The sequence below is a fragment of the Cyprinodon tularosa genome, unplaced genomic scaffold (genome assembly GCF_016077235.1).
Source record: "Cyprinodon tularosa strain WSP-4 unplaced genomic scaffold, ASM1607723v1 ctg115, whole genome shotgun sequence".
NCBI classification, from domain to species: Eukaryota; Metazoa; Chordata; class Actinopteri; order Cyprinodontiformes; family Cyprinodontidae; genus Cyprinodon; species Cyprinodon tularosa.
Window position 1 is genome coordinate 234,077 of NW_024037948.1, and position 26,971 is coordinate 261,047.

A 26,971-nucleotide genomic window follows, 5' to 3' on the forward strand; every position below is an offset into this window, starting at 1 on the left:
GACGAACACGTTTATAGGGGCGATCCAATTTGTGTGTATGGCTGTGCTCATGTGTGAAATGCAGACATCTATGCCTGCGTAAGAGAAGTACAACCATATAGCATGGCTATAAGAGAATGATCACCCTCATTTGTCACTCCTTCTTTCCACCTGACAGAAACGGCGCAGTCATCTGCATTCAGCACCTGAGGCTACGGATGTTTAATGCCGCCATTAAACTCATCTCCCACATAAAGTGCATCTGTGACTAAAGAGTGAGCACAAGCGGAGCTCCAGGCAGTGAATCTAATGGTGAATTGAACTCTCCAGACACAGAGAGAAGGAAAATTTTAAACTAATGTTATATGGCAGGGTTAAATTTCTGATTAACCCTAATGTCCTCTTTGCTTTCCGCACTCTGAATCAATGCCTCTCTTGAACATAAGGTCCTTCCTCTGTTTTTACATTCATCTGGCAAAGCTTATCATCTTCAGGGAGTTTCAGCTTGTCCATCTAGCTCACTCGTTGGACAAGGTTGCCGAACATACCTTTAAACAGATTATTGGACAGCTAAATTGCGCGTTCCTAATTTCTGGACTGCTCTGCAGGAAGTGACTCTGTGAATACAGAGTGGACAGGAGAAATATAAAAACGATGGTGGAAAAACTATGAAAGTATGGTTTCATTAATATTTTTAAGCTCAATAGGTTAATCAACAATATTCAGATGCTTACTGTTAATGTGGAATAGTCCTTTATAGGTTTGACTGATCTTATTACCTATAGGAGTTCATCATTGACATGGTTTTGAATTTTTTATTGGTAACAAAGAACCTCAAACCTAAATCTGTAAAATTCTCTTTTTATATGATACCAGCTGAGGTAAATGAGAACTGCAGCCAGAAATCTATCCCACTCAGCCGTGACCATTATCAATGGTGTTTTGGATGAATATTTGACATCAACATTTTATTTCCCTTTAAAATTCATAAAGTATTGTTGAATTGAACTGATTGCCTGAGCAGTAATCAATCCATTAGCAACTAAGCATGCCTGTGATACAATACATTTTTTTGCATAAAACTTGGCATCTATATGAAGAACGCCAGAGTGTTAACTAAAGCAAGTTAATATTACAACTTGTTGTTGCTTGCAGAGAACCATCTGACTGACATCCCATGTGTCACATTACATATTCCTGTTTCAGAAAATGCTGTCAAGACATTTTTATATATTTTTTTCTAAGCAGTATTCCCGAAAAGAGACGCATTATCGCCCAGAGCTCAAAAAACTGGCTGTGTGTTTGTCTGCTAACCATATTTTCTGCCTCATACATTCTGACACATGTAACTCTCTTGAGTTTATATTGTTATGTAAGCAGTAAGGGATTCTCTCCTCTTTTATGTTTTGAAAATATAGTGTCCATTCTTTATGAGAACTGCACACAAAAAAGCCAGAATGCCACAAGGGACAGATGCCTCTGAAAAAAAAGGAAAAAAACAAGAAGCTGCATTTTTTTGTTTTTATTAAACTCAATCAGTAAATTGTGCTCCCAAAGGAGATAATCATTTTCAGGATGCCTTTATGTTGATCTTCTTCATTACTTAAGGACATGATAATTTTCCACTGTTTATTCTCAAGCTCTGGTGATAAAGGACCAGAATTTCAATGATGCTATAATTACGTTGAGACTTTGTTTATCTAAATAAAGTGCTGCATCATTATGCTCCAGATGACCCTACAGCCATTAAAGCTAACATTTGAAAAAAATACAGTAATCACTTGCATCACATATTATTTAGTCAAATTTTCATGTTATGCAATATTAAATGCATGACAATGAGCTTTTAATTTGAGCTTGTACGTATCAAAGCTAGCAGATGGTTCAACAATGCCGTCAGTGTTGAAAGCTAAATGAAAGCATACGCACTTCAGCTTTTCATCTCCACTCCTCTTGTCAATGCCAGGCTGCCTTATTTCCTGTCAGGGACCAAAGATATTGCTTAAGATGAGTCATAATTCTGATTTGTTTAGTTTCTCATGGCATTGTTTTCCCCACCTTCATAGAATAACAGCTCTAGTGAACAAAGGGTTTCCCACTTAGGAGGGCAAAGTTATGATTTAAATGACATTCTGCTTCTATGTGCGTATTTATTGTTACAGACTCCCCATTCAAGCAGCACATATATAAAATGCCCATGCTTTATTGTTACATTTAGCTATTCTAAATCAAAGTTGTACCTCTATCACGCTGAGAAATTTTTATTTTTCCATCTTTCTCTTGGTTTGAGTCCCTACAATCCCAAGATCTTTTTTAACAATCAGCTGCTCAAATTCTAATAAAAAACTACATAAACCTAAAACCATAAAACAAGGGATCATCATTCTTAGAGTATGTTCATTCACCTGTTTTATTTTTATTGGGGGGGGGAATCAATAACACATACAGCTATTTTATTGGACTTTATATGAGAGCTCAGCATTTTGGCTTTGAAAACTATAATTGGGTTTTGGAAATGTAGAATAAAAAAAAAAAAAAAAAAAAAAAAAAAAATATATATATATATATATATATATATATATATATATATATATATATATATATATATATATATATATATATATATATATATATATATATATATATATATATATATATATATATATATATATATAAGAAAAAACAAAAAAGGGGAAATGCAAGAGCCAATTATGATGATATAATATTATTAACTTCCTGAGAAACTGGATCAATATATGGAAAAGTCAGACACAATGCAACAATGTCATAATGGGAAAGTCAATTCTGAAAAAATAGGAAGATGAAACACAAATGAAGGCTTTGTTATAATGACATCACCGTTTTTTCCAGGATAACGTCATCACAGACCAAAAGTCCATCAAAATGTTTCCTTTGGAAGCAGGTGACAACTTACTGACGTGACCGGTAAACCGCCTGGATCTCAAAAAGATTAGAACTTATGTTGAAACGAAGGAAAATTGTTCTTGGCATGGCATCAGCTTGCAAACCTGATCTGTCAAGTGCAATCTAAGACATTAGGAGCATGATGGATGTAAAATATTGCTTCCCATCACCAAAATCCATCTAAATAGAAGCTGTCAGGATAAACAGTGGGGGGCACAGTCAAATCTGAAATAGTTTTATTTTCTGAGTGAATAATAAATGTGTAATTAAGTAATGCAAAAAGATATTTATTTGTTTGTTGACATATGATTCCAAACAAGACTTTTTTACATATCATAACTTTTTGAAGTTGCTTTCATTTGCAAGTTGAGGTTTTCAACTGGCATGTAAGAGTACAACACTGAAAATACTTTTTATTCACAACCATGGGCGAATTCAATTAAAAAATTGTTTCACTCCACTAAAAAAATTGTTTTTGAGAGCAAATTTTAAAAACGTAATCTGTAAAAACACAAAAGGACTATCTTAACAGGTTACCAATTCAACAAAGCGGGCAACAAAGAGGCACACAATATAAGCAACTATGTGTGTTACCTTGTTTTCTTTGGTCTTGGTATTGAAGCAGTTTGTCGACGAAGAAGGCAGCTGGAATACCCAGAGGCAACTACCTCATACACGCATGGAACATGCAAACCATGCAGAAAGACCACAACCTTCTTGTTGCAAAACAACAGTGCTACAAACAGCCTCATGGTGAAGCAAGTACAAACGTGTTGCTTTAAGATTAATTTATATCTGCAAGACAGCAAATAATGTAGATATAAAACTCCAATTATATAAGCAAAACTTTGTAGGTTACACTAGTGAAGTTAAGCCTCAAATACGATAATACACTTTATAGGAAAGACTGGGAAAGTTCACTGTCATCTTAATTCAGAATTGTTTTGATTAAAGATATCTATGTTGACTTTTTCTAAATTCTCTCAGTTTGTGGAAAAACAGAGGCTATATATCCCCACCTTTTCATAAAACAAAAAAAGGCAATGGTAGAACAAATCTCCCTTTAAAGTGCAGGATATTAAAGAGGACATATAATACATATTTGAAGCCCCGCATTTTTTATTGCACGATATTGCATGATTCACAGTTCAAAACAAATCCTTATTTATCTCATGCTGCCTGTTATGTGGCCCCTCAGCTCAGCTGCCGCCTGTAATATTAGCTCCGGGCTCTTTAAACCCATAAAAGCCCATTTTCTTCTGACTGGCAGGCTTTGTGGAAGCCTGCCGAGGGGCAGCACCCAGTGCTTGTGAGCTGAGCATCATCCTTTCTGTCATTGTAGAGCCTCTAAAACCCAACTCTAAACCTACTAAGTAACATAATTTCTTGTTCTCGACTCAAAATGGTAGCTTCACTAATCTGTGTACACATTCCTTCTCTGACTCTCAGAATGTGACAGTGCATGACAGCATAGCAGTATCTGTGTTAAGACAGTCCCAACCTTTATGTGACAAAAAAGATTGAGATATTTTCTCCCACATTTTGTGTTTTCAGACTGATTATTTTAAAGCGTGGAGTGGAGAAACTGGAAATGTGAATATATGCCGTAATGTCAAAATAAAGCAAGTTTACATAAATGTTAGTTACTAAAGATTTGGTGGACCCACTTATAAGACTTTTCAACTCATTAATTTTGTTTCAGAACAACCTTTTTTAAGCAATTTGAAACTTCTTTAAAACCTTTACCATAATATTGAAAAGTACGACTACGCTATACACAATGAAAAATAGGGAGTGCTTTGGTGGTACAGTGGTTAGCGCACACGACCCATGTATGTAGGCCTTATACCCCATTTACACTACCCTTGAAAAACCGTGCCGAGACCGGTCTGAGCTCAGTAACTGAGATAACTTATCGTGTGTAAATGGAAAGGAAACTGAACTTAACCGAGATAGACACAACCGGACCACGCTAACTGCAGACCAGTTCCAGAGGTGGGCTCGGCTCGGTTTTTCCCTGGCTCGGTTCTGTGATAACAAGAGCGCATGAGCAGAACGCGCCATCTCCATCTGGCTGCAGATCCCGTTTCACACTCCATTCCAGTAGTTGGTGGTAATGCCCCTCCGTAAGTTGCTTGCCAACCAACACAAAACAGAAGAAGAACAACTATAAAAAACAATCGAAATCTTCTCCATGCAACATTTTAAATAATGACATTCAAGCATAACTTTCTGAATGTGACGGGCGCCGCCATTTTGATTTGCTTGATTCCAACTGCTTGATTTCCTCCTTCAATACTGGCAGTAATACCGCAGATCGTCGCGAGGAGTAGAGGAACCGAGATAGCGTGATGTGTAAACGGTCGGCAGAACCAAGCTCGGCCTGATTAACTGATCTGAGCTCGGACCGGTCTCGGCATGGATCAGTTTCAAGGGTAGTGTAAATGGGGTATTAGTCCTCGACGTGGGCGACCCGGGTTCGAATCCAGACTGTGTTCTTTCCCGCATGTCTCTCCCCCTCTCTCATACCCACTTTCCTGTCAGCCTACTGTCCATAAAAAAACGAGCCACTAGTATCATTAAAAAAACATTTCTGCATTTAATATACACTATATTGCCAAAAGTATTTGCTCACCCATCCAAATTATTGGAATCAGGTGTTCCAATCACTTCCATGGCCACAGGTGTATAAATTCAAGCACCTAGGCATGCAGACTGTTTTTACAAACATTTGTGAAAGAATGGGTCGCTCTCAGGAGCTCAGTGAATTCCAGCGTGGAACTGTGATAGGATGCCACCTGTGCAACAAATCCAGTCGTGAAATTTCCTCGCTCCTAAATATTCCACAGTCAACTGTCAGCTGTATTATAAGAAAATGGAAGTGTTTGGGAACGACAGCAACTCAGCCACGAAGTGGTAGGCCACGTAAACTGACGGAGCGGGGTCAGCGGATGCTGACGCGCATAGTGCGAAGAGGTCGCCAACTTTCTGCAGAGTCAATCACTACAGACCTCCAAACTTCATGTGGCCTTCAGATTAGCTCAAGAACAATGCGCAGAGAGCTTCATGGAATGGGTTTCCATGGTCGAGCAGCTGCATCCAAGCCATACATCACCAAGTGCAATGCAAAGCGTCGGATGCGGTGGTGTAAAGCACGCCGCCACTGGACTCTAGAGCAGTGGAGACGCGTTCTCTGGAGTGACGAATCGCGCTTCTCCATCTGGCAATCTGATGGACGGGTCTGGGTTTGGCGGTTGCCAGGAGAACGGTACTTGTCTGACTGCATTGTGCCAAGTGTAAAGTTTGGTGGAGGGGGGATTATGGTGTGAGGTTGTTTTTCAGGAGCTGGGCTTGGCCCCTTAGTTCCAGTGAAAGGAACTCTGAATGCTTCAGCATACCAAGACATTTTGGACAATTCCATGCTCCCAACTTTGTGGGAACAGTTTGGAGCTGGCCCCTTCCTCTTCCAACATGACTGTGCACCAGTGCACAAAGCAAGGTCCATAAAGACATGGATGACAGAGTCTGGTGTGGATGAACTTGACTGGCCTGCACAGAGTCCTGACCTCAACCCGATAGAACACCTTTGGGATGAATTAGAGCGGAGACTGAGAGCCAGGCCTTCTCGTCCAACATCAGTGTGCGACCTCACAAATGCGCTTCTGGAAGAATGGTCAAAAATCCCATAAACACACTCCTAAACCTTGTGGACAGCCTTCCCAGAAGAGTTGAAGCTGTTCTAGCTGCAAAGGGTGGACCGACGTCATATTGAACCCTATGGATTAGGAACGGGATGTCACTTAAGCTCATATGTGAGTCAAGGCAGGTGAGCAAATACTTTTGGCAATATAGTGTATGTCCAGAAAAAAAATGCAACAGTCAATTCATTTTCAGGTTTTTGGTATAAGTAATACAATTGCCATTGAAGAAATAAAACTGTAAGATGCCATATAAGAGAAGGATGAAAGTGCAATTTTTCTTTGATTTTGTTTTCTGGCTATAATTTACATAACTTAATAAAGGTTAAGAAGAATGTGTTTGATCTTTGTGTCTAAAGCTAAATGCCAACAGTCAAACACTGTATTGTCTCTTAATAGCAGCTACTTGTTGAAGCTGAAAACAAAATACAGCAAATATGACATTTAGGGAGAACATATAAAAACATACTGCTTGTTGTTTGTGTTCTGTCTAGCTCTCAACACCGGTGCATCTATTTACCGTCCTATTGTGTTAGCAATTATTTTTGTATTTGAAGAGACACAGTGGAACAAAATAGGGAAATATTCCTGGTGATAAGTCTTTACATTGTTCACACAGTTCCCCTCCCCGCATTCATATGTTTGTTTTTTTTTTGTTTTTTTTTGCTGGAGAGCCACTAAAAGCATCTAATCTCAACCTGAACTACTATTGTTAAAATCTTTTGGTTTTCAAATCAGGCCATTACTTTAAATTATTTTAGTCATTATTAGCCTTTTTTCCTCATGTGTTTTCCTATAATAGCACCTTTATTGTAATAGCAAAGCCTGAACAAGTACTTGACCGATATGTTAAAGAGGTTATATTTTCAGACCATTTTTGGAAAGTAGATAAATATAGTAGATTTAATTTAATAGAAAATTCTCCTTTAGCGTATATTTGCTTGAGTAAGAAACAAAGGAGAAAAACACTGAAATTTAAAAGGAACAGTAAGGCTTTATATCTTAAAAGAGATACCAATAGTAAATGAAAGAACTTCTGTGTTAAATCATTATTATGATCATAATTGGAGAGGTAATAGGATAGAAACAATAACTCCAGACTTTCTAAGGCATCCTGAGAACCGAATGCTTAGCTATAACAAGTGATTTCTGGGTACAGCCTGTTAGAATATAAAACAAGTTTCCTAAGGTGAAATACGTCAAGATAGAAAAAAAAAAACGTATTGATTAAATTATAATGCAAGGTCCACAGACTGCTGATAAATACACAATGAAACCAGAGCCTTGTCACTACTTGCTGGGTAACGATATTCTACATCCTTTTAAGCAAGAGTGAAGTGAACACAGATCAGGGAAAATCTGCTTTGTTCCTCCAGACGTCCACTTAAAACTGTGCATGTCTTTGTGTCTGCAAATCCTGCTGTAGTGCTTTTTATTTGTCCCATGGCTCAGCAGGATTTTTCTTCTGTCGTGTTTTTAAGCTTCAGATAGCACATGTGTTAGTGCGTGTCAGAAGAGAAGGAAGCCTGTGGATTAATTGTGCTGACTTGACATTTTCCTCGTGTTAACCATGTGGGATTATGAAACATTACTGATTTTACAAATGTTATACTTAATATTCAGATCAAGCAATAATTGTTCATTTGTTAAGAAGACATGAAACAGTTCTACAGAAACAGATCTACATCGTCTTTCGTTCCAGATATTCATGATAAACTACCAGGCCAGCTAAGAGTATCTTAGGATGGACTGGGTATTGGCCAGTTACAGATATCAAGGTCAGGAGAAGGCAATATGGATTATGTGCTACAGTATTTACTGCCACAACAATAAAAGGAACAGAATTTTACTTTATAATGTTTCAGTTTTCCATTGTACAAGCAGAAGTACAAAGAGATCAGTGACTGCTTATAGTCCCCCTCAAAAAACAAAGCAACAAAAAAATGCTGTTTCTAAAAAATAAGACTTACCCATTATTAAATAGACTACCAAACTAAAACAGTTCAAATTATTTCAGTAGACCACATTTGCTGTATTTAATCACATTAAGAAAAATATAAATGCTATTTTTCTGATCTGCGATTGACCCCATTTTGGACAACTGACTTCCATTTCACAAGTCAAACTTCCCTTCTAGATCCGTAGGATCAAAAGTGACGAACAGATCCTGTTTGACATCATGAAGTACACGAATAGATCCTATAAGTGACGCAGTGTGCCCTGTTCTAAAACAGTACAAGAACAGAGGAGAAACTGGCTGACTGACATCTCCAACTCTGTAAACGGTAAAAAAAAATAAATAGAAAAGCGACTGTATTTTTCACTACATCAGGATTCCAGCAGACTACTGTGTGGGCTTTTATCCATGCAGGGAGAAAATAAATACAGAGTCATGTTAGCCGAGAAACATCTTGATGACTCCAGGAAATCATTATGTGCAATGACTAGATGAAAGTAGAGCTTTTTCCAAGGTGTACTTTATATCTGGTATAAACCTAAGATACCCTTTAGAAAAAAAAGACTAACATTCAGTCAAACATGGTGGTGATGGGGTTGCCTGAGGCTGATTTTCTACTTCAGGACCAAAACGACTTGCTGTAATCGAGGGAACCATGAATTCTGCTTTATGGCAGAAAATCCTGAGGGAGAATATCTGCCCATCTCGAAGGTACCTGGGTCACTGGATGTTTTTGGTGTCTCCAAGTTGCAACAAGACTGCTACTGGGTCTGAAATTAACATGATGGTTAAACTGTTATTCCTGTTCCCTTTAATTCCTGCTTTTGTTTTCAGCAATCGATCACTCAATAGGAGGGATAATAGGCTGAAAGACAGCAGTTAAGGGGTTGGTGATCAGGAGGACAAGGAAGAGAAACAGGGGCATTACCTTGTAATATATGTGTGATAGTCATTTAAAAAAAAGATAGAGAATAAAGCAGCATTTTAACAAATAGTTTCAAACTTATTTAATTAAATATTTATCCTTTAATTGTTTCCTGTTAAATTTTAATAAAACTATCTACACAAAATGATCACAGATGACAGAAATAATATCTGATGATAATAATAATAATACAGATGCTGTTTATGCTATTAGAATAGGGCTTTATTCTAACAACACTAATAGGCCAAGACCTAGTTCTGCATAACATTTCTTAATATATTTTATTATTTATTCATTTTATGCCTCTTAAAAACTGTTTTCTTGTTCATTACCATTTATTGTTGATGTGAAATTAGTTCATTTATTTCAATATTTTAATTTCACCCATTATTTATTGCAGCTGTTTTCAAAACATTATTGTTGCAAAGTTATTTGGGAAATAAGGAGAAATTAACTGACAAATACTGTATTATTTTTCATGTCCAGCTGGGAAGCACCACACAGTATTTGTTCTTAGGGCCCCCAAATAGCAAGCATCTGAAATTATTTTCTAAGTATTTTTGCAGCATCAGCTTCCCCTTTGGATGTGCTAATACTACTAGTCAAACTTTAATTATCTTGTGTAGTGGAGGACAGTTCAGATTGCTGCTGCTATCATTTAACTTTGGTCCAGTTCGTTTGTGTCCTTTAAAGCCAGGTAATTATCACAGCTGTGATCCTTTATTTCCTCTGTTAAGAGGATAGAGCAGTTACAGAAAAAAAGGGTTTGCACAAACTGCCTACAGAATTGAAAACACCAATTACTTTGCACTTTCTTTGAAGATCAGCTTTGCACATACAAACCTGTTTGCACGTGTTTTTTAAGATAGGTAAATCCTCTGAAGATTAGGCCCTGAATTTATTATTTTAAAACCTCCAAAACTATCATTTGGAGAATGAGGGGTTACTTTAGGTCTTCAACTTGCACATTTTGCAATAAAATAAGAAACACTGTTTTCTGAGAATTAGATGGTTTTTTTTCATGGATTGCTTTCTGTCAACTTGTTCCTTCCGTACTGATGTCGCAAATGTCTTAGGGCCTTTGAAAAAAGCAGGCTGGTGACTCACCAGGATTCCTTTAACTTAGGTAAAACAAACCGTGGCACTAGACTTATGAAAAATTCAATTTCGTCTACAGTTATAAAAGCCCCTTTAAAACCAAACTTAAGAGAAGGAAATGTGGCTCAAATAGGCAATGGTTTCTCTAAACAGGCTGTTGCTTCTCAACAGTAAGTTATAACTCAACTAATGTTATCAGAACTTTGGGGTTTCTTTTGGCAAGTCATAATGCTGCTGGCAATTAATCCATGTGCTATATCCAATTTACCCAGTAATTCAGTTTTAGTGGGTTCTCTTCATTGCATTTGATGAACTTACACTTGCAGGAGTACAACTTTCCATAAATGAAGACAGATTTCCAAACAAGCTCTTATATTTTCCATCCGTTTGCCAGTCCTGAAGTAGAAAGTTCAGATTCAGGTGCTGACATCTTACAAATTGCCTGTTCAATTCCAGCACACAGGGACACCTCTGGGTGTTTGCATGTCCTTGCCTCACACTACCTGTCCTCTGCACGCTGATCACCAGTGGTATATTCAAAAAAGAAGAATGGACAGGAGATTGGACGGGGAGTGCTCAACAGGCAGACTGCTGCTGCCATAGCAACTGCAAGCTATATCCACACTGTCAAAATTTAATTTCCTCTGCGTCATTTTTATAGGGAAGACAGGGGAAGAGTTGGTGTCTTAGCGCAACACACAGTACAACACAGGCATTAAAGATACATCACCAAAATATTCACTGGTCTGATGCACCCTCCATCAGGAGGCTGAAAAAGATTTATTGTCACGAGGAGCTGGTGCTATTTCAGCATGCACAAAAGATAGAAGAAAGCTTTATTTAGCCAGGCAAAGGAAACTAAATCCTTATTATTAATCTGCATGGTAATTGATGCCATCTGAATTATTTTACTGTGTGGCTTATTGCAGCGTCATTAATATGACTGTTTTCACTACCTGTGAAACTAAATCTGTTGCCCACCGGAGTTATTCTCAGGTATGCATACTCACTGCCTTCTATCTGATGTACTGTTTAAATGAACACATTTACAGTAGATGAGGCAGCTAAAGCTGCAGCTACTAAGCACTTTCCTTTTTTGAATATAACTTTTTATATAGTACAGTTTGCCTAATATCCAATCCAGACCCAGGACTATGAGGACATTCGATGCTTGTCTTTCTTTGTTGTTTGTTCTTTATCCAAGTAATGATAGACCCTATACAGGGTTGCTTTGACAGGAGTTGTCAACCTATGTGCACTGCTGTCCCTCAACATTTTTTTGAAAATAATATTCCTTTGAATCAGAGGGTTTATGTAGGAGGCTTGCCACAAACATGACTTAAACCAACTTATTTTCTGTGCCTCTCCGGTCTTTGTTAAAACGCTGGGACCATGCCTTCAAATATATTAAATATACTGTATCAAAATAAAAAAGTTTATTAGACCACTGAGCAATGGTCCATTTTCCCCTAATCATAAATTAGATACTGCTGATGTTGTATTTGCTTTAGGACTGGTTAAACAAAGGAATGTGCCAGGTCCATCCTATGTCCTGGATACATGTACTCTTCTCTTAGAGTACCAACTCCAGCTGTAAGCCAGAGTTCAGGATTCTCCATCTAACACTTGAATTGGCTTTCTATTGCATTCCCTTTAAACTAGCAGTTTTCCCTTTTGCTACTGAATCCTTTTTCTGTTACCATCCCTTAGTGTATGTCTGGTTTTGTCAGAGTTCTGGCAATTGTGGACTGACTTTTTATTATGTGTTCTTGTGGTTCTCAAATGTATTTTTTGTACTTCTTCTTATCCCATCTTTATTAGTTTATCCTGTTCGGCTGTTTACACAGCTCTGTGTCACTAGTCAATTATTCCCAGCTCTTAAGAGTTTCTCCACATAATTTTGGTTCCAGCCTGTCAATTTCCGTTACTCTTCACCAGCTTCTGCTGTTGCCCTACTTCTTTAGATACCTTTAATGCGTTTTTTGTTTTTGTTTTTTTGTTTTTTTGGTGTGACTATTCTTTTCCTGTGACATTCTTGTTAATTTCATTTTGACTTTGACAAAAAAAAAAAAACTTTCAACATGATCCTTCCAACCACTTGTATCCATGAGTCATCTATAATGACGCTCTACAGTCTTCTATTATTGAGCAGCGAAAATCCCATAACATTCTTCAAAAATCCTTTTACTTTATAGAATTTAAAAACGTTTAAAAATTAATCTAAAAGAAGTGAATCAATGTAATACGATTTTCACTTTTTTAATTCAATGCCCAATTTAAATGCATGTCTTATTTAATTTAGATGTAACTATCAATATTCAGAGCTCTTTTCTCACTTTATCTTAAACATCTCCTGCCTTTTTACATGCACTAAACACATTGAAACTACCAGAAATTCCATCATTTTACATTCAGCAGGTGGAAGTTAAATGTCATTGTTTTGCACAAGTAATACTTGCATCTTAAGGACAGAAAATGAAATACCTGTCAACAAAATCATCCAACCATCAACCATTAAACAGATGTATACATGCAAGACTGTGCATTTTCATTTGCGAGCTTATAGCAGATGTTCAGTGCAGTCAGTCTGTCTGTCTCCTGCAGCCAAACTCTCTCTGGACAAGCTGACTGACTGACAGGTGTGTATGTCGATTCACTTGTATCCTGTTGTAGGGAGATGAATCCGTTTACTCGAAAACAATGTGCCGATCAGCTTCTTTTTAGAGCACAACACCCCCAGATCCCTGTGATACAAATCATTGGTTTTAAAAGGATGTTTTATCTTCAGGTTGCATTAGTAAGAAGAAATTTGGGATACATCTCAGAAAAATTACATTGAATCTGTGTAGTGTCTTCTAAAGAGACAGAAAAAAACACTTTATATGTGCGTGTGTTAGTGTGTTTGTGTTTTCTTGAGTGTGAGCAGAAGGGAGCTTGCTCTGCCTGCAGCAAATCAATGTCCCCCTCGAGGGAATGTGGAACCTGAGACAAAGAGCAAAAGAGACTTGGAGGAAATGGAAGAGAGTGAAAGAGACAGAGGAAGCCCTGGGCAAACACATATCGCCTTCCCCCTTCGAATATTGGATTCGAGATGTATTCCCAGCAAAAAAATTTGTGTGAAAATGTTTTGTTAGAGAAAATCAGTTAAGACGCTGAACTAAAATGGTGAGAAATTAACACCTGGCAGCAGCTGCGTCTTAGCCAGGAAGAAACCCTCATTTCCATCCATTTTCTCATGCACTGCAGCATTTAACAACAGCTGTCAAAGAGGTAATGAAGGCTTGTGAGATCTGTCCGAAAACTTTAATGTGACTTTGTCACCTCCGCAACAAGTTCTCACTTAATCCACTCCACAGAACTATGCTCAGTCTATTAAAAAAAGACATCATTTTTAACAGCTCATTTAAATATTTCCTACATTTGCAGTAACAAATTCATTTTGTTGAGAATATCAGGGTTTATTTGTTAAATGACAGCCATAGTTAGGATGTTTAGAGCTGTTAAATGCATCCTGTTTTTTGGCTGATTTGAGGGATACATCCAGGGTAGCCTTAATTGCATTTCCCATGATTCAGTGCGGGTCGAAGCCTATTGATCCAGCTCGGGCAGCAATGGCAGACGACCGTGGCAAGAACTGTGAATGAAAATTAAAAGAATATGCTTTCTGTGACCAAAACAAACTTTGAAGGTGATTTGAGATAAGAATTTATGTTTGTTAAATTGAAATACTTGACTTTAAAAAAAACTATAATAGATTAAGATTCCACATGGTTTAAAAAGAGAGGTTCGGCATTTCTCAGTGCCAGCTCAACCCCAGCTGCTGTCATCTGACCAGGAGATCTTCCCTCCCTCTCATGGGCGTCATGTGGGCTCCGGGCCCTTTGTGTTCTCTTTTAACTACTTAATGGAATTTAAAAATATTACTTGCTCAGATAACATCAAATGTTTGGCTTATTTAAGACTTTTAGTTATTTTGGAAATCTCAAAGGAAATGTAAACAACAATATCATTTTATTAATTCTAATTAAGGTATATTAGGAAATAATGAATTACCTCTTCTCATCCATGCAGCCATGGCACAACTGCTGCAGTTCCAAAAGGATTAAATAAAGATAAATCTGAGCAAACAGTTGGGATCCAGCCAAGAATCTTAATATTGTAGATCAAACTTGAACTTTATGCTTACAAATCCAATTGTTCTGGCCAAATAGCTTATATACAGAAGGGATTTTTTACATATATTTTTCTAGGCTTATATATTTTCCAGAACAACATTGTGTTTTTCTGTTTTGATAGTTTTTTTCCGTTCTTTGGAAATCATCCATCACAGAATGCTGAGGGCCAAGTCCTGTATGAGAACACCTCCTCACCTTCCCTATTTCTAAATTTGATCTTCCTCATTGTCTTTACCTCTTGTAATTTTTACATTCTAATCAATTTCAATGCCCTCTTGTTCAAACTGAAAAGGTTTTACATTACTCACCGCTGATTTGGATGGAAAGAGCTAAGCGTACAGGAAAGCATACTTAATTTACCCAGAATGCACCGCAAAATAAACAACATGGCAACATCCATCTGACAGTAATTTAAATTTATTTGAAATAAAAAGCTAACAGTGGTTTTGCTGTATTGTATTTACATTGACAATAAATATTTCTCAAATAAATATAGCAATAAAAATCCACTACAACTAATTATGGATCCCTTTAAGATTCAAAATCTGACCTGGATTCAGATTCCAAAGGTTCAATATTTGGTCTGGGACTGAAGCTTCGTTAATAACGTCTGAATCACATAATCTGGAATGAAAGATAGATTAAAAGTGTATCATAGACTCTGACATAAGACTATGAACTAATAATAGTTTATATCAGCTGGTACTTGTAATTGTAGGGGTTTTTTCTTACAAGTGAATCCTCTCTAAAATGACTTTGTAAGTTCAAAATAAAATTACCTTAATCATTTTAGTCACACTAGCATAATTAGCAAACAAAACAAAAATTATTTCTGGCTTACTCTTGATGTTAAAGTTATAAAGAAATGTGTAATTTTCTACCAGTTACTCACAAGTCAGACTGGAACCTTGGGTATAAAAAAAGTTTCCTAATTATAGCCTAAAACATAACAATCAAAAAACTGAAATAGAAGAACGGACATAGGGAGTGACTGGTGTCACAAACCATAACAAGAACAGTAATGGTTCTTCAAAAAGGGGGGACTTCTTATTTGATCAGAAATCACAAATTAATGGATACTGACCTATTTCCACTAGATTTTTAGAAAACACAAATATACATTTAAATTCTAGTGGGAAAATTTTATTTTACATGTTCCAGTCTTGAATGAAGATGTTTTTAGGACAAAAAATGAGGGAAGATCGCACAATCTGAAGTCAATAAACTACAGAAATGTAACGTTAAAGGCAGACTGTACAGCGTGCACCCAGTTAACACCCACTCATTTCAGTCATTATATTTTTGAAACTCGAGTTGGACTTTGAACATGTCTGACATGAGCAGGATTAAAGTTACATTTTTGAAGGAAACAGATCCTTCTCTGCTGATGGCTGGCAGGAAGGGAAACATCTTTGTTCTTATTGTGCTGTTATTTGAAAAGATTCAGTAAATTGCTTCTCAATTCGTTTCAAACCTCGCAAGAAACTCCAAAATGTTGCTTTCACTAGAGATGTAGATAAAAATATTTGGTTTCTGTTGTTTTCCAGGTACAGCACAGCTTTACTTTTAGTAACAGAATATTAGTAAACAAAAAGTTTAGTATCTTAGGTTTGCTGAATGGTAGTTAAACATTAGACATGCTTTATAGTTAGAAAATGATTTATCAAGAAGATTATGATTTGATTTCCTGTTAAATAACTTAGAATAAATTATAACTTATAATTAAATTTATTAATAATTACTATTTTTAAATCTGCTTTGTGTTTATGGTAATCTACTCTTATATATTTATAGCTCAAAATCTTTTTAATCATTATAAAAGTCTATAGTACCTCTCCCTTGCACAGATAAAGTTAAGCAAAGTCGAGCTGAAAAAATAAACTGGTTTTAGCTGACTGCTATTTCAGACTTGATCTAGTATGAAAGCAGAAAATGTATTTGTGGGCAAAAATGTATCGCTGTAGCTGCTTTTTAAGACAAGTGAGGCATCAGGATAAATAAAGCAACAAATGAAGGTCTCGAAAAAATACCTTAGGTGGGTTGAAAATGTTGCCTACGTGATTCACTGAAACTGTCTAGACACAGAAATAACTGTGTTCACTGAGATTTCCTAGAATTACAAACAAAAATCAGAAAGAAGAAGCTCTCGTTTGTCCAGGGTCTCAGTATTCAGTATAAATCTTTTAAAATGTACTTAAATCCATTCTCACAGGTTGACCTACGCTGCCTCCCTGAAAAAGAAAGACAATCTTTGACAGTAAAGAAAGCATGTTTCAACAGTCAGGGTGTATTTACTGAATGGATGCCAATAGGAATAAAAGAAATTCAACTAGCAAGCAGTGAAAAGAACAATGAAAGGTAAAGTAATAATCAGTGCAGGCTCGTCAAATAGACCACCAGACACTACTGGTGATACAACCCTTTATTACCCACTGGCTCCATAAAACCAAATAAGTCTCATCCACAGAACAGCTCCCTCTGTATGTGCGCAGGCTTGGAGAAAAGCCACTGTGTGTTATGAACCAGATGCATCCAGACTCAAGCACTGAGAGAAGGTAAGTGGCCAAATCAAATCACATACAAAAGAGACAGTCTCGGACAGTGGCATTTATATGTACAAACAGAAAACCCAAATGTTCCCTTTAAGACTCTAACCTTTGTCTTTATGAAGAAGGAAATGGATGAGAGTTGAGAGAAACTGCATATTTATGGGAGATTTTATTTATTCATCCAGCCTTCACCTTTCTGTTTCATCTCAAAGGAGGTGAAGAAGCATTAAGCATTAAGGTGTTTATGCGAATCAGAGGAACAGGAGTTTTCTGGGAAAAAAAGCAATACACTTCCTTTCTTTCTCCTAAGTAAGTTAAAAAGTAATAATTACAATTGTTTTCCAGCTCTTCAGAGATGAAGCTGTATTTTACAGAGGATAATTGCCCGGTAGGTGGTACATGTGTAATAGATCTACTTCATCCTTACATACAGTATGCACCAGCTGGATGCAGAGCTTTATCAGCCAACACCAGACCGTGGCCCGTTTCTCTCCTCTTTTTGTGTCTGTGGCTATTGTTCTACTATGCCATGAACCTAATACTGTTCAGGACTGTTAATCCTGGAGGTAACACAATTATTTGTCAGACATAAATTGTCAAGCGACCTAATTCTGCTACTGACCATCTCCCCATCTCACCCTTTTTTAATCATGTTGGCACAGGCGCCACTTGATACCAAAGTGATTAATTGTCTTTTGCATTTTGTCCCTTCTCTGGGTACCTTTTGGTCTGAAGACAAAATGACCCGAACCGTCCAGTGTTAATGCATTTCAGTGTAATCCGTTACATTTGGTCAATAAATGCACTATATCAGAGGTCTCTACAAATATACACACACAGCTCTAGTAAAACCAAACCCATGCAAAACCTAAACTTTGAAAATCCCACCCAGCACTGTTTGATCCATCATCTAAAAATGATTATGTTAAATTAGGTTAAAACAGCCAAAGGAACTCCACTCTGAGGTTGGTGACAAGCCATATTGGATACACAGAAAACATGTAGAGAAGGTCCGGGCAGATAGGACCAGTTTTGAAGCATTTTTGGCTAACATGGAAAACATAATGTCTAGTAGAATACTTATAGTCTTAACAGAACATGGCCGCCATTAAACAGAGGTGACAAAGAGCAGGGTTTTCCTGGGCAGAGGACAGAGAACCTTGTCAAAGCTAATAGTTGGACCTAAATACAGTAAAACCACAAAGACAACCTACTAAGATATCTTACTTAAGACAGAGGTGAAACTTCATGTTCCAGGATGTTCATTTGTAGAAAAAAATTTTCATTCTCTCTACAAAGCTAGTTGAGTCATAGCCCCAAAACAGCTGGAATTGCAGTGAAAGGTGGATCTCCAAACTATTCAATCAATGAAATTAATGCACATGTATGCAATAATAGTTTTATTTCTTTTTTTGTAAGTTATAATATGGATGGAAGTGATTGTTTATGGGGGAAAATGTCAAATAATTTAGAGTAAGTTAGAGAGTCACTGCACTCTGAGTATTAGTGAATAAAATAAATAAAACCCATTCATGCAATTACTTATATCAAAGGCGCCCTCACTTTATTTTCTGTACTGTTGAAGCTGTTTTGTGAACCTTATTTTATTTTTTTGCAACTACTGCGTTTGCCCTCCAAAAATGCAAAACATTTCTGTTCAAACTATCTACACTAGCAGTACTTTCAAAGTTTCGAAAACATGGTACTTTTTTATTTATCTGCAACTGTAGGGAATATGCAAAGCAGGCTGTTGTATTTTTTATTTTCCCACTACACATAAATTTACCTCTGAATGTTTTCTCTCCCTGCAAAGCGATCTGCTGGTGGATCCAAAGGGGAAGGAAGCAAGTTCGGGCAGGATGTCAGGGACTTGCTCGAGTCTTCTCTCGACACTATTAAGAGAAACACAAACAATCATTTAATTTCTATATAATACCTTGTACTTATCAGTGAGGTAAATAAACAACCCGACTGTGAAACATTCACAACTTTCTAATTACACTCAATGTTAAAAAGATCCAGTGCTCTATTGTTGGCCATAGTAAAAAAAAAAATAAAAAAAAGTTAATTAGAGCAAAAGTACAAGAGTTTGCATTTCATCCAGTCTTTGTGGAGGTCCATCTGTCTGTCCACAGCTGCTGAACTCAGTTGCCCATAAATTGCAGGGAAACAGCTTTCTTTTTAATAAAGGCCCTTAACAGGCCACAGGAGAGAGGTAAAAATGTGAAGCACCAATAAGAGTGTGTAGGTGTGTGCAGACCTATGGGACAGGTGTGTATTCATTTGTGTGTTTATAGCCTCTGCACGCGTTTGGGGCTGTGTATACCACCACCTGAAAGCCATGCGTATGTGTGTGTCTTCAAATGACTCACTTTGATTATGTAGAAGAACCCTCGTCTTTTATAGCAAGCACAAAATCTTAGTCCCTTGACTTTATGAGAACAATTCATCAAACCTTTAATTTCATGCTACACTCTGCAAACCATTAGGTCTAATGACTAAGCATCCACGCTTGTGTGCTAGTATGTATTAATGACGATGCCTGGTTTAGCTCTGTATCAGCCGGGGCCTGTAGAGACGCCTTCATTATTTGTGTACGTGTGAATATTTGGTGCGAGTGCACAAAGGCTGAGCCCAAAAAACCCAGCAAGTCCAGGAGAATATACAGGGAAGTGTCGCAATTTGGTTTAACGAAGCTGAAGTTATTTTTTTTGTTTGTTTTAATCTCTAATAGTTTGTTAAACATTTAAAAATACTTTCCAGCGAAATTTGTTTTCTGTCACTGACCTCTCAAGTGGCACAAGAATCCACCTGACCAGCAGACAACTTTAGTCACCTTTCACATGTACTTACAGTTAGCCAACTACTGAGTCAGGAAAACATTTTGCAGCAACTCATTTGAGCATCCTGAGGTGGTGAAAACATTTCATGTGTTTAAAGTAAGCATCAAAAATCTGATGAAATGGGATTGAATGAAGCAAGGTTGTCAGGGCGTGAGTGCTTCTAAAAATAAAAATATTTTTATGAAAAACTTTTCTTTAAATAAGAAAGTTGATTAAATTATCATGATTACATCCAAAGTATGTGGAATACTACCTCTGACTAAACAACATATTAAACTAAAAAGGCAGGTAGGCAACAGCAGTAGAAGACCCAACTGGATTGTCACAAATGACAGCTAAGATCAGGCTGGAAAGTGTTGCTTTTGTCAGAAGTGTCCTCATTTTGACTGCATTTGGCATTTTGGCATTAACTGCATGAAAGACATGTGCCTATTTGTTTCAGCAGTTCAGGCTGGTAGTATTTTCTAAGCACACATCCTGAGCATCGTATAAACATCACAGCCTGAGTCTTGTTGCTAACCCTTCCTGTCATTTAATCACTATAGTTTTTTTATGGCTACTTCCTCCAGAAAAATGTACATGTCAAAAAGTTCAGCTATCTTAAAGTGCTACAGCCTTTATGGCTGCCAGATCTCAGTCCAATAGAGCACATTTACGATGTAACAGGAGATTTGCATCATGCAAGTGCAGCAGAGTGACTGCAGGAATGAGGAGATTATGGGCCAGCATCTTGGAAGAATGTCTTCCACACCCGATAGCATTATTACCACAAAAACAAAATAATTCTGAGGGCAAAATGAGCTCCAAATGGATTCTAAGGTACTGATTAACTTTTAAGTTGAAAGGTGATTAACCTTATCTGTTTGAACCAAGCCCTGACTCATAGGTTACTTTAAAAGCCATGGAAACAGGAAACGTAAAACTAAAGCAAACAGTGACAGGGATGACACTCTTCCTTAGAATTTTAAAGGAATCATCACCTGTAAATCTGACTTTTTCCATGTACAAACGTGTGTGTAAGTTCTAGGCTTTAGTTAAAACCAGCTGAAACAATCCATAATGTGAAAGTAGCTTGAGTTTGTTTGTGTGGGCTCCTTGTTTAAACCAAAAAAGCCCATAAGGTCAGACAAACAATGGTCCTCTATAATTTACGTCATTCATGGAAGGGTACTAATAGGATACTTTAAGTCCCCCTTGCTTTCATCATGACCACCTTTATTCTACCAGGGATGATTTGAAAAAGCAGGGACTCTCCTGCAGGCAGTAGTTAAGTAATGCTGCTTTTGTAAGAGATTGGAGAAACAATGAAAAGTGAATCATTGCAAACAGCTAATGCTGCTAACGGTGCATCCACATAAAAGTGCAAACACACCAGTCAAATTCTCATGCGTTCCCTCAGGAGAAAAAAATTGTTAAAAAATAGCTCAGAATGAGCTCTATTTAATATTTGTATTAAAAATGACTAAACCAAAATTTCCAGAAACATTTAGAAGGATTATCAATACCAGGTTATAACTCATTTGACTAATAAAGGTTGATGGATATCTATGAAGGATGAATGGTATAAAAAATAATAGTAGACTGGACTATATGGCCAAAAATTATAGCATGAAATAGTTCTTATTTTCAGTCCATACGATTGTTATTTGAAAGCCTCAGAGATTCTACCAAGAAAAGCAACAACAGATTCCTGTACAAACTTCTCAAAATTATTCTATGTCTATGAAATCCCTTCAATATAACCTTTTTGAAATTGTTGTTTAAAGAAAATCTACATCTAAAGCTACTTCTTGGAGCTACAAGCTAGGCAGATGAAATGCACATTTATCCAGGTGATCATCTCTCCCTCCTCATATTCCCCAATCCATGCATTCATGCTTCCCCTTCACATTGCCTCCATTATTTTTTTGTGATTTTCTTTCAATTGTTCAAAAAGGCAAAGGTACCTAAGCCTAAAAGACTGTGTTCACTAATTACTTTAATTAGCAAAACAGCAAATAACTTGCTCTGAAAATACAATCTATTCCCCCAGTTAATTCACCAAAAACAATAACTTTTGATAAACCCTTAATGACTTTGTAGGTAGCACTTTACAATAAGTACTCTTAATTTTTCTCCCCTTCTATCTTAGTCATAACCCATACTATAGTATTGTTTTATCGTGTTCTGTTTGTTAGTAAAAACCCTTTTTCAATTCTCAACTTTAGTAAAAACAGAACAGAATGAGCCCTTTTTTGAACAAAGACAATGCTAGTAACGTTTGAACCAAACCTTTATCTCAGCAGGTATCAGCTCAGTCCAGAGGTTTGACATGTAGAGTCACCAAGTCATCTCCATGCTATGCATTTGTTCTGCTTAGCTACTGAACCAGGTGAGTCCAATCTGCACAATTTAATTCACTGTACAGATTGGACTCACCTGGTTCAGCAGGCAGACAGAACAAATACATGGCAGGGAGATGGCTTGGTGACTCCACATCTCCAACCTCTAGCTCAGTCATAACAAAACTAATCAATTCACACATCCCATAATGTCACTAGACGATTCTGTGTTGGTGAGGTAAAGCTTGTGCTCTCCTCTATTTTAAAGGCTGCACTCAGCTCTTCTCCCCTGACTGCAACTTTAAGCTCCCCAATCAGCTGTAGGTTTACCAGCAAAATGCTTCCTACATGGGCGACACACAACAATATTTTTTCCTGCTAAAGTCGGAGGCATTTGCTGGGTACAGGTCATTCAAAAGTGGGACACTTGTCATGTTGGCGTGGGCTCTCAACTTATAGCTAAAAGTTACGACATCAGAGCTGAGCAGCTGATTAGCACAGCCTGCAGCTAGGGGCCTTGATTTTCCTAATATTGTGAGATCAGTGATGTGAAACCAGTCTTTTCTACCAATCTGATCTACATCTGTAAAGATCTAAAAATTGCCCACTGTCAATACCTTAAACTTTAATTTTTATTTCAGAGCAGTTATTTTAGAAGGGTTTTTTTTTGTTTGTTTTAAAGGCAAAGATTTATGTTTTTTTTAGTAAGATAAGAAATAAATAAATAGAAATTGAAATACCTTGTGTCTTGTAATCTTATAAAAAAGAAATCAGTTATCAGTGAAAATTGGAATCGTTGTTTTTTTTTAGGCTTTTTAAAACTGCAATCGGTGCACCCCTACCAACAGCTGCAGAGCATGGGCAACCGTCTGTGGTGTACATTATCGCTAACGTATTGTAGCCAATGAGCTGCAGCACTTCCTGTTCGGCTCAAACCGCCTGCACCCAGAGCATCAGTCGGTGACAGACGCCGTAACCACAGACTGCAGCATACACGAAATACCAGAAATGTGTTAAATTACAATATCTCTGTTATGGAATAACATTATATTGAGATTTATGTTGATATGGAGTTATTGTCCAGCCCTAAAAAGAATTATACAAATGAGCTCAAAAGTGTTGTGATCAGTGGACCTATGCCACCTTATAAGATGTTACCAGAGGCTTGTGTACATGAAAGTTTCTTTAATTCTTGTGAGAACTGATTACTTTACAACTAAATTCCAAAACAAAAAGAAGAGGGGAAAAAAAGATATGCAAAGTGCTTCAATAGATGACAAGCTAAATCTCAAGAGACTTTTGATTGATGTAATAGAACAGTTTGCTGAGTAGCTTTAATTTACTGGATTCACCAGCAGCTGAGCAGCTTCTGAGAAACGTAACGCACACAAACTGGAAAGTGTTCAAATTCCAAACATTAATTGACTCCATTGAGGGGGCAAAACAAAACTTTTCACAAAGCAAAGATTTTAGGTGCTAATCAGTAACATAATCAGTTGTGGCAATATTTACAATAGCTCACTGATGGCCCCATTTACTGCAGTGTTCCTATAATTAACATTAATGGTTGCAAAAAGTGAATCACTTAGCTTCACCATATCTGATGAATGAGATATTTATTTAAGTTACTCTAGAGCTTATAATTGTCTATGGTTATAGCAGCTCATCGTACTTATGCGAGATAATGAACTCTTTATATGAAAAGCAGCTGAAGTTGGGAGTTTGGCAGTCACTGCCACACAGAAATAACTCTCCTCTGACAGATACTTTTCAACCACGAAGCATGTCGGCACTGAAATGCCAAAACAACAAAGGAGATAAATTGCTGCAAATGAGCTGGTTGGATCTAAGTTGCTGGTGCGTGTCTTATGTAGTCAAAATACTGGTTTTATATTTTAAAATGGTGGAATAGATGCAGTTTAATGAAGAACTAGAGAGGTAGAAAACGAGAGCAACGAAAGGGAATTAAAGCAAGTATGAGAAAATGTGGAAAATATAAAGATAGGAAGTGTGAAAATATATCTTGACAACTGACTTCTGTTACTAAGGCATTAATACGACTCAAAAAATATGTCGCCACGGGGAAGGAGTTACCATGTCGATGCCTCTGATCATCTGAGAGGTCCAGATCTAACATGAGATCATCTTCATCCAGTTCTGAGGAGCCCAGATTGTTCAGCACATCCTGTTGAAGAAAAAGCAATGCCACATCAAAAGACCATTTTAATTGTTTAACTAAATAAATAATTAAACTAGGTCTTCTGCATTGGTCTTATGCGATACACTTTTCATCAATTCAGCAGGATCTCCATAAACTCTGCTTGACAAAATTGCACTACATTGAACTATCAAAAGATACAGTTCGTTTTATTATGAAATTAGATTTTTCATCCTCACCCTCAGGAGCTGAGATGTTTATTCCGTCTTCATCGCTAAGAAACCTCATAAAACACATATTGTGAGTCCTATTATCTCTGTATGATAACGGTTTGTTTGAAAAAGCAATAAATATGACAAATGAGCCTGGAGTTTTGTGTAACATCTGTCAGCTTTCTATTTGCAAGCTGCTGAGTACATCAGATAAACTCTGATAATCTGCTGTTTTTAATTCCCATGACAACCAGATCCAGCATCACGCTCAGCTGAGGTTCAAAAAATGGACTCAGACTTTTGCTTTAATGATGTTTGCGAGTCCTGAATACCTGTTCTAATAAAATAACCAACACGGAGGCTAAAACTCTGCATGTTATTCCAGAAGCCTCCTTAAAAAATGCATGTTTTTAATTTGATTGGTTAAAAACATTGTTGCACACAAAACATTTTTTTGAGACGACAACCAAAAGTACATTTTCTACACTTTTCCCCATATAAACTATAACAATGTTTATACTGTTTTAAACTGATCTGAGATTTCCCAGAATCCTCTGAAATCCTTCACAGAAAAAAGCCATTTGGTAAAACCAGACTGTTAGAAGAAAAGCAGCGTTTTAATAATAACCCCAACCTCATACTGCAAACCTAAACCCAAACACATAAACTGTTACATCACTTGCTGTCAAGTCTCATGATCTTAGTATTATAATGCTGCAGAAGCTCAGGTTAAATTGGTTAACTGGATACCAAAGGTCAATGCTGCCACCTAATGGTCACATTAAGGACATTTAATAGTTTTAAATCGTTTTAAATGTTTTTATTTTTTTTAACATATATATATAAACCTGGATAGTTCCGGAAAGTTTGATATTGGAAGAAACTGTGGTGAACCTAATTGATAATAAAAACTTAAATAAATAAATGTTTTTTTTTTTTTTTTATAACTTGTTAAATTGTGTATAACTTAAAGATTTATAGGCACTACTTTGAGTATTAAAGCCTTTCATTTCATATCTTTATTGTGTAATAAGCTATACATAAAACATAGAAGTACTGCTGCCCACTCTCTCAATCGATCTCCTATCTTCTGAGAGGAAAAGTCCTGACCATTCAGCCAAACCTCGGAATTCAGTGCAGCCTCTGTACGGCAAGCACATAATATCACACTGCTGCTTTTCCCAATTGGAGGATCATTACAGAAAATAGAGGAAGGAAAAAAAAAGAAAAAAGCAAGAGACTTCATTTCAGATTTTACAGCAAAAAGCTATAAAGGTATTGGGAAAGAAATGAAGAGTCTGTTTAATACTACATCACACAGATTGCATCTGAAGCTAAATTGCCCTTTTTTAATGCACCCCTCTCTCTAGAGAAATATGATCTTACAACCAAGCAATGTCACATTTTCACCTCACATTTGTTATTTGATTGAGCATCATCCTCGAATTAATAGAGATAATATTAGATTCAGCTCTCATTAAAGGATGTCTCCTTTTGCTAACTGCCAAACAAAATGTCACCCAAAACAGAGATCAGAGTAAGAAGGAGATTAAAAGACAGTGGTTTCTATTCTCCCTCTGCCTAAATCAAAGAAAATTACATGTTTTCAGTGCTTTGAGGAGGCATAAGCATTAAGATGAAGTGAGAGCGATTTGGCTTTTCATGCAGGTATTACAGCCTCCAGCTATGGAAAAATATACCAACTAACAAATGGCTTCAATCTGCATGAGAAGGCACTTCCCAGCCACTGTGTTTACAGTGTGCCTAAGGGCACGGTGGAATGAACGTCCAGTCCAATTGGAAATCCATTCGTTGAATAAAACCCACATGACAGAGAAGTTTGCTCATGCAGACTCGCAGTTTATCATCTGACATTTGTCGTTTTCTAACAGCCGCAGAATAATGCATCAGTATGGAGCCATTAGTCATCCAGAAGGCACAGCCAACATCCATCTAATACGAAACAATGTCGGCTAAATATCTGAAGTCAAACCATAATCCTGAGGGATTAGTCTTCTAAGTGCTTAGTTATTCGAAGGGGTTGCAAAGGAGAATGCCAGAGCAAAAAAAAAATCTGTTGTTTTTCCACATATTTAAATGTGTGCTTTACTACTTTTTAAGTGATATAAAT

The 26,971-nt window shown here is 37.0% G+C and overlaps 1 protein-coding gene across 5 annotated transcripts in view; it reads right to left on the bottom strand.

Annotated features, from left to right (window-relative positions):
* ccser1 (coiled-coil serine-rich protein 1) overlaps positions 1 to 26,971 on the bottom strand; it is a 204,336-nt gene that overhangs the window by 148,823 nt on the left and 28,542 nt on the right. For all 5 annotated transcript variants that reach the window (XM_038305276.1, XM_038305285.1, XM_038305293.1 and 2 more), the window contains exons 5-6: positions 24,565 to 24,655; positions 19,093 to 19,198 (exon numbers count right to left, since the gene is read on the bottom strand). In XM_038305276.1, coding sequence (XP_038161204.1) covers positions 19,093 to 19,198; positions 24,565 to 24,655 — 197 coding nt within the window. The remainder of the gene's footprint in view (positions 1 to 19,092; positions 19,199 to 24,564; positions 24,656 to 26,971) is intronic.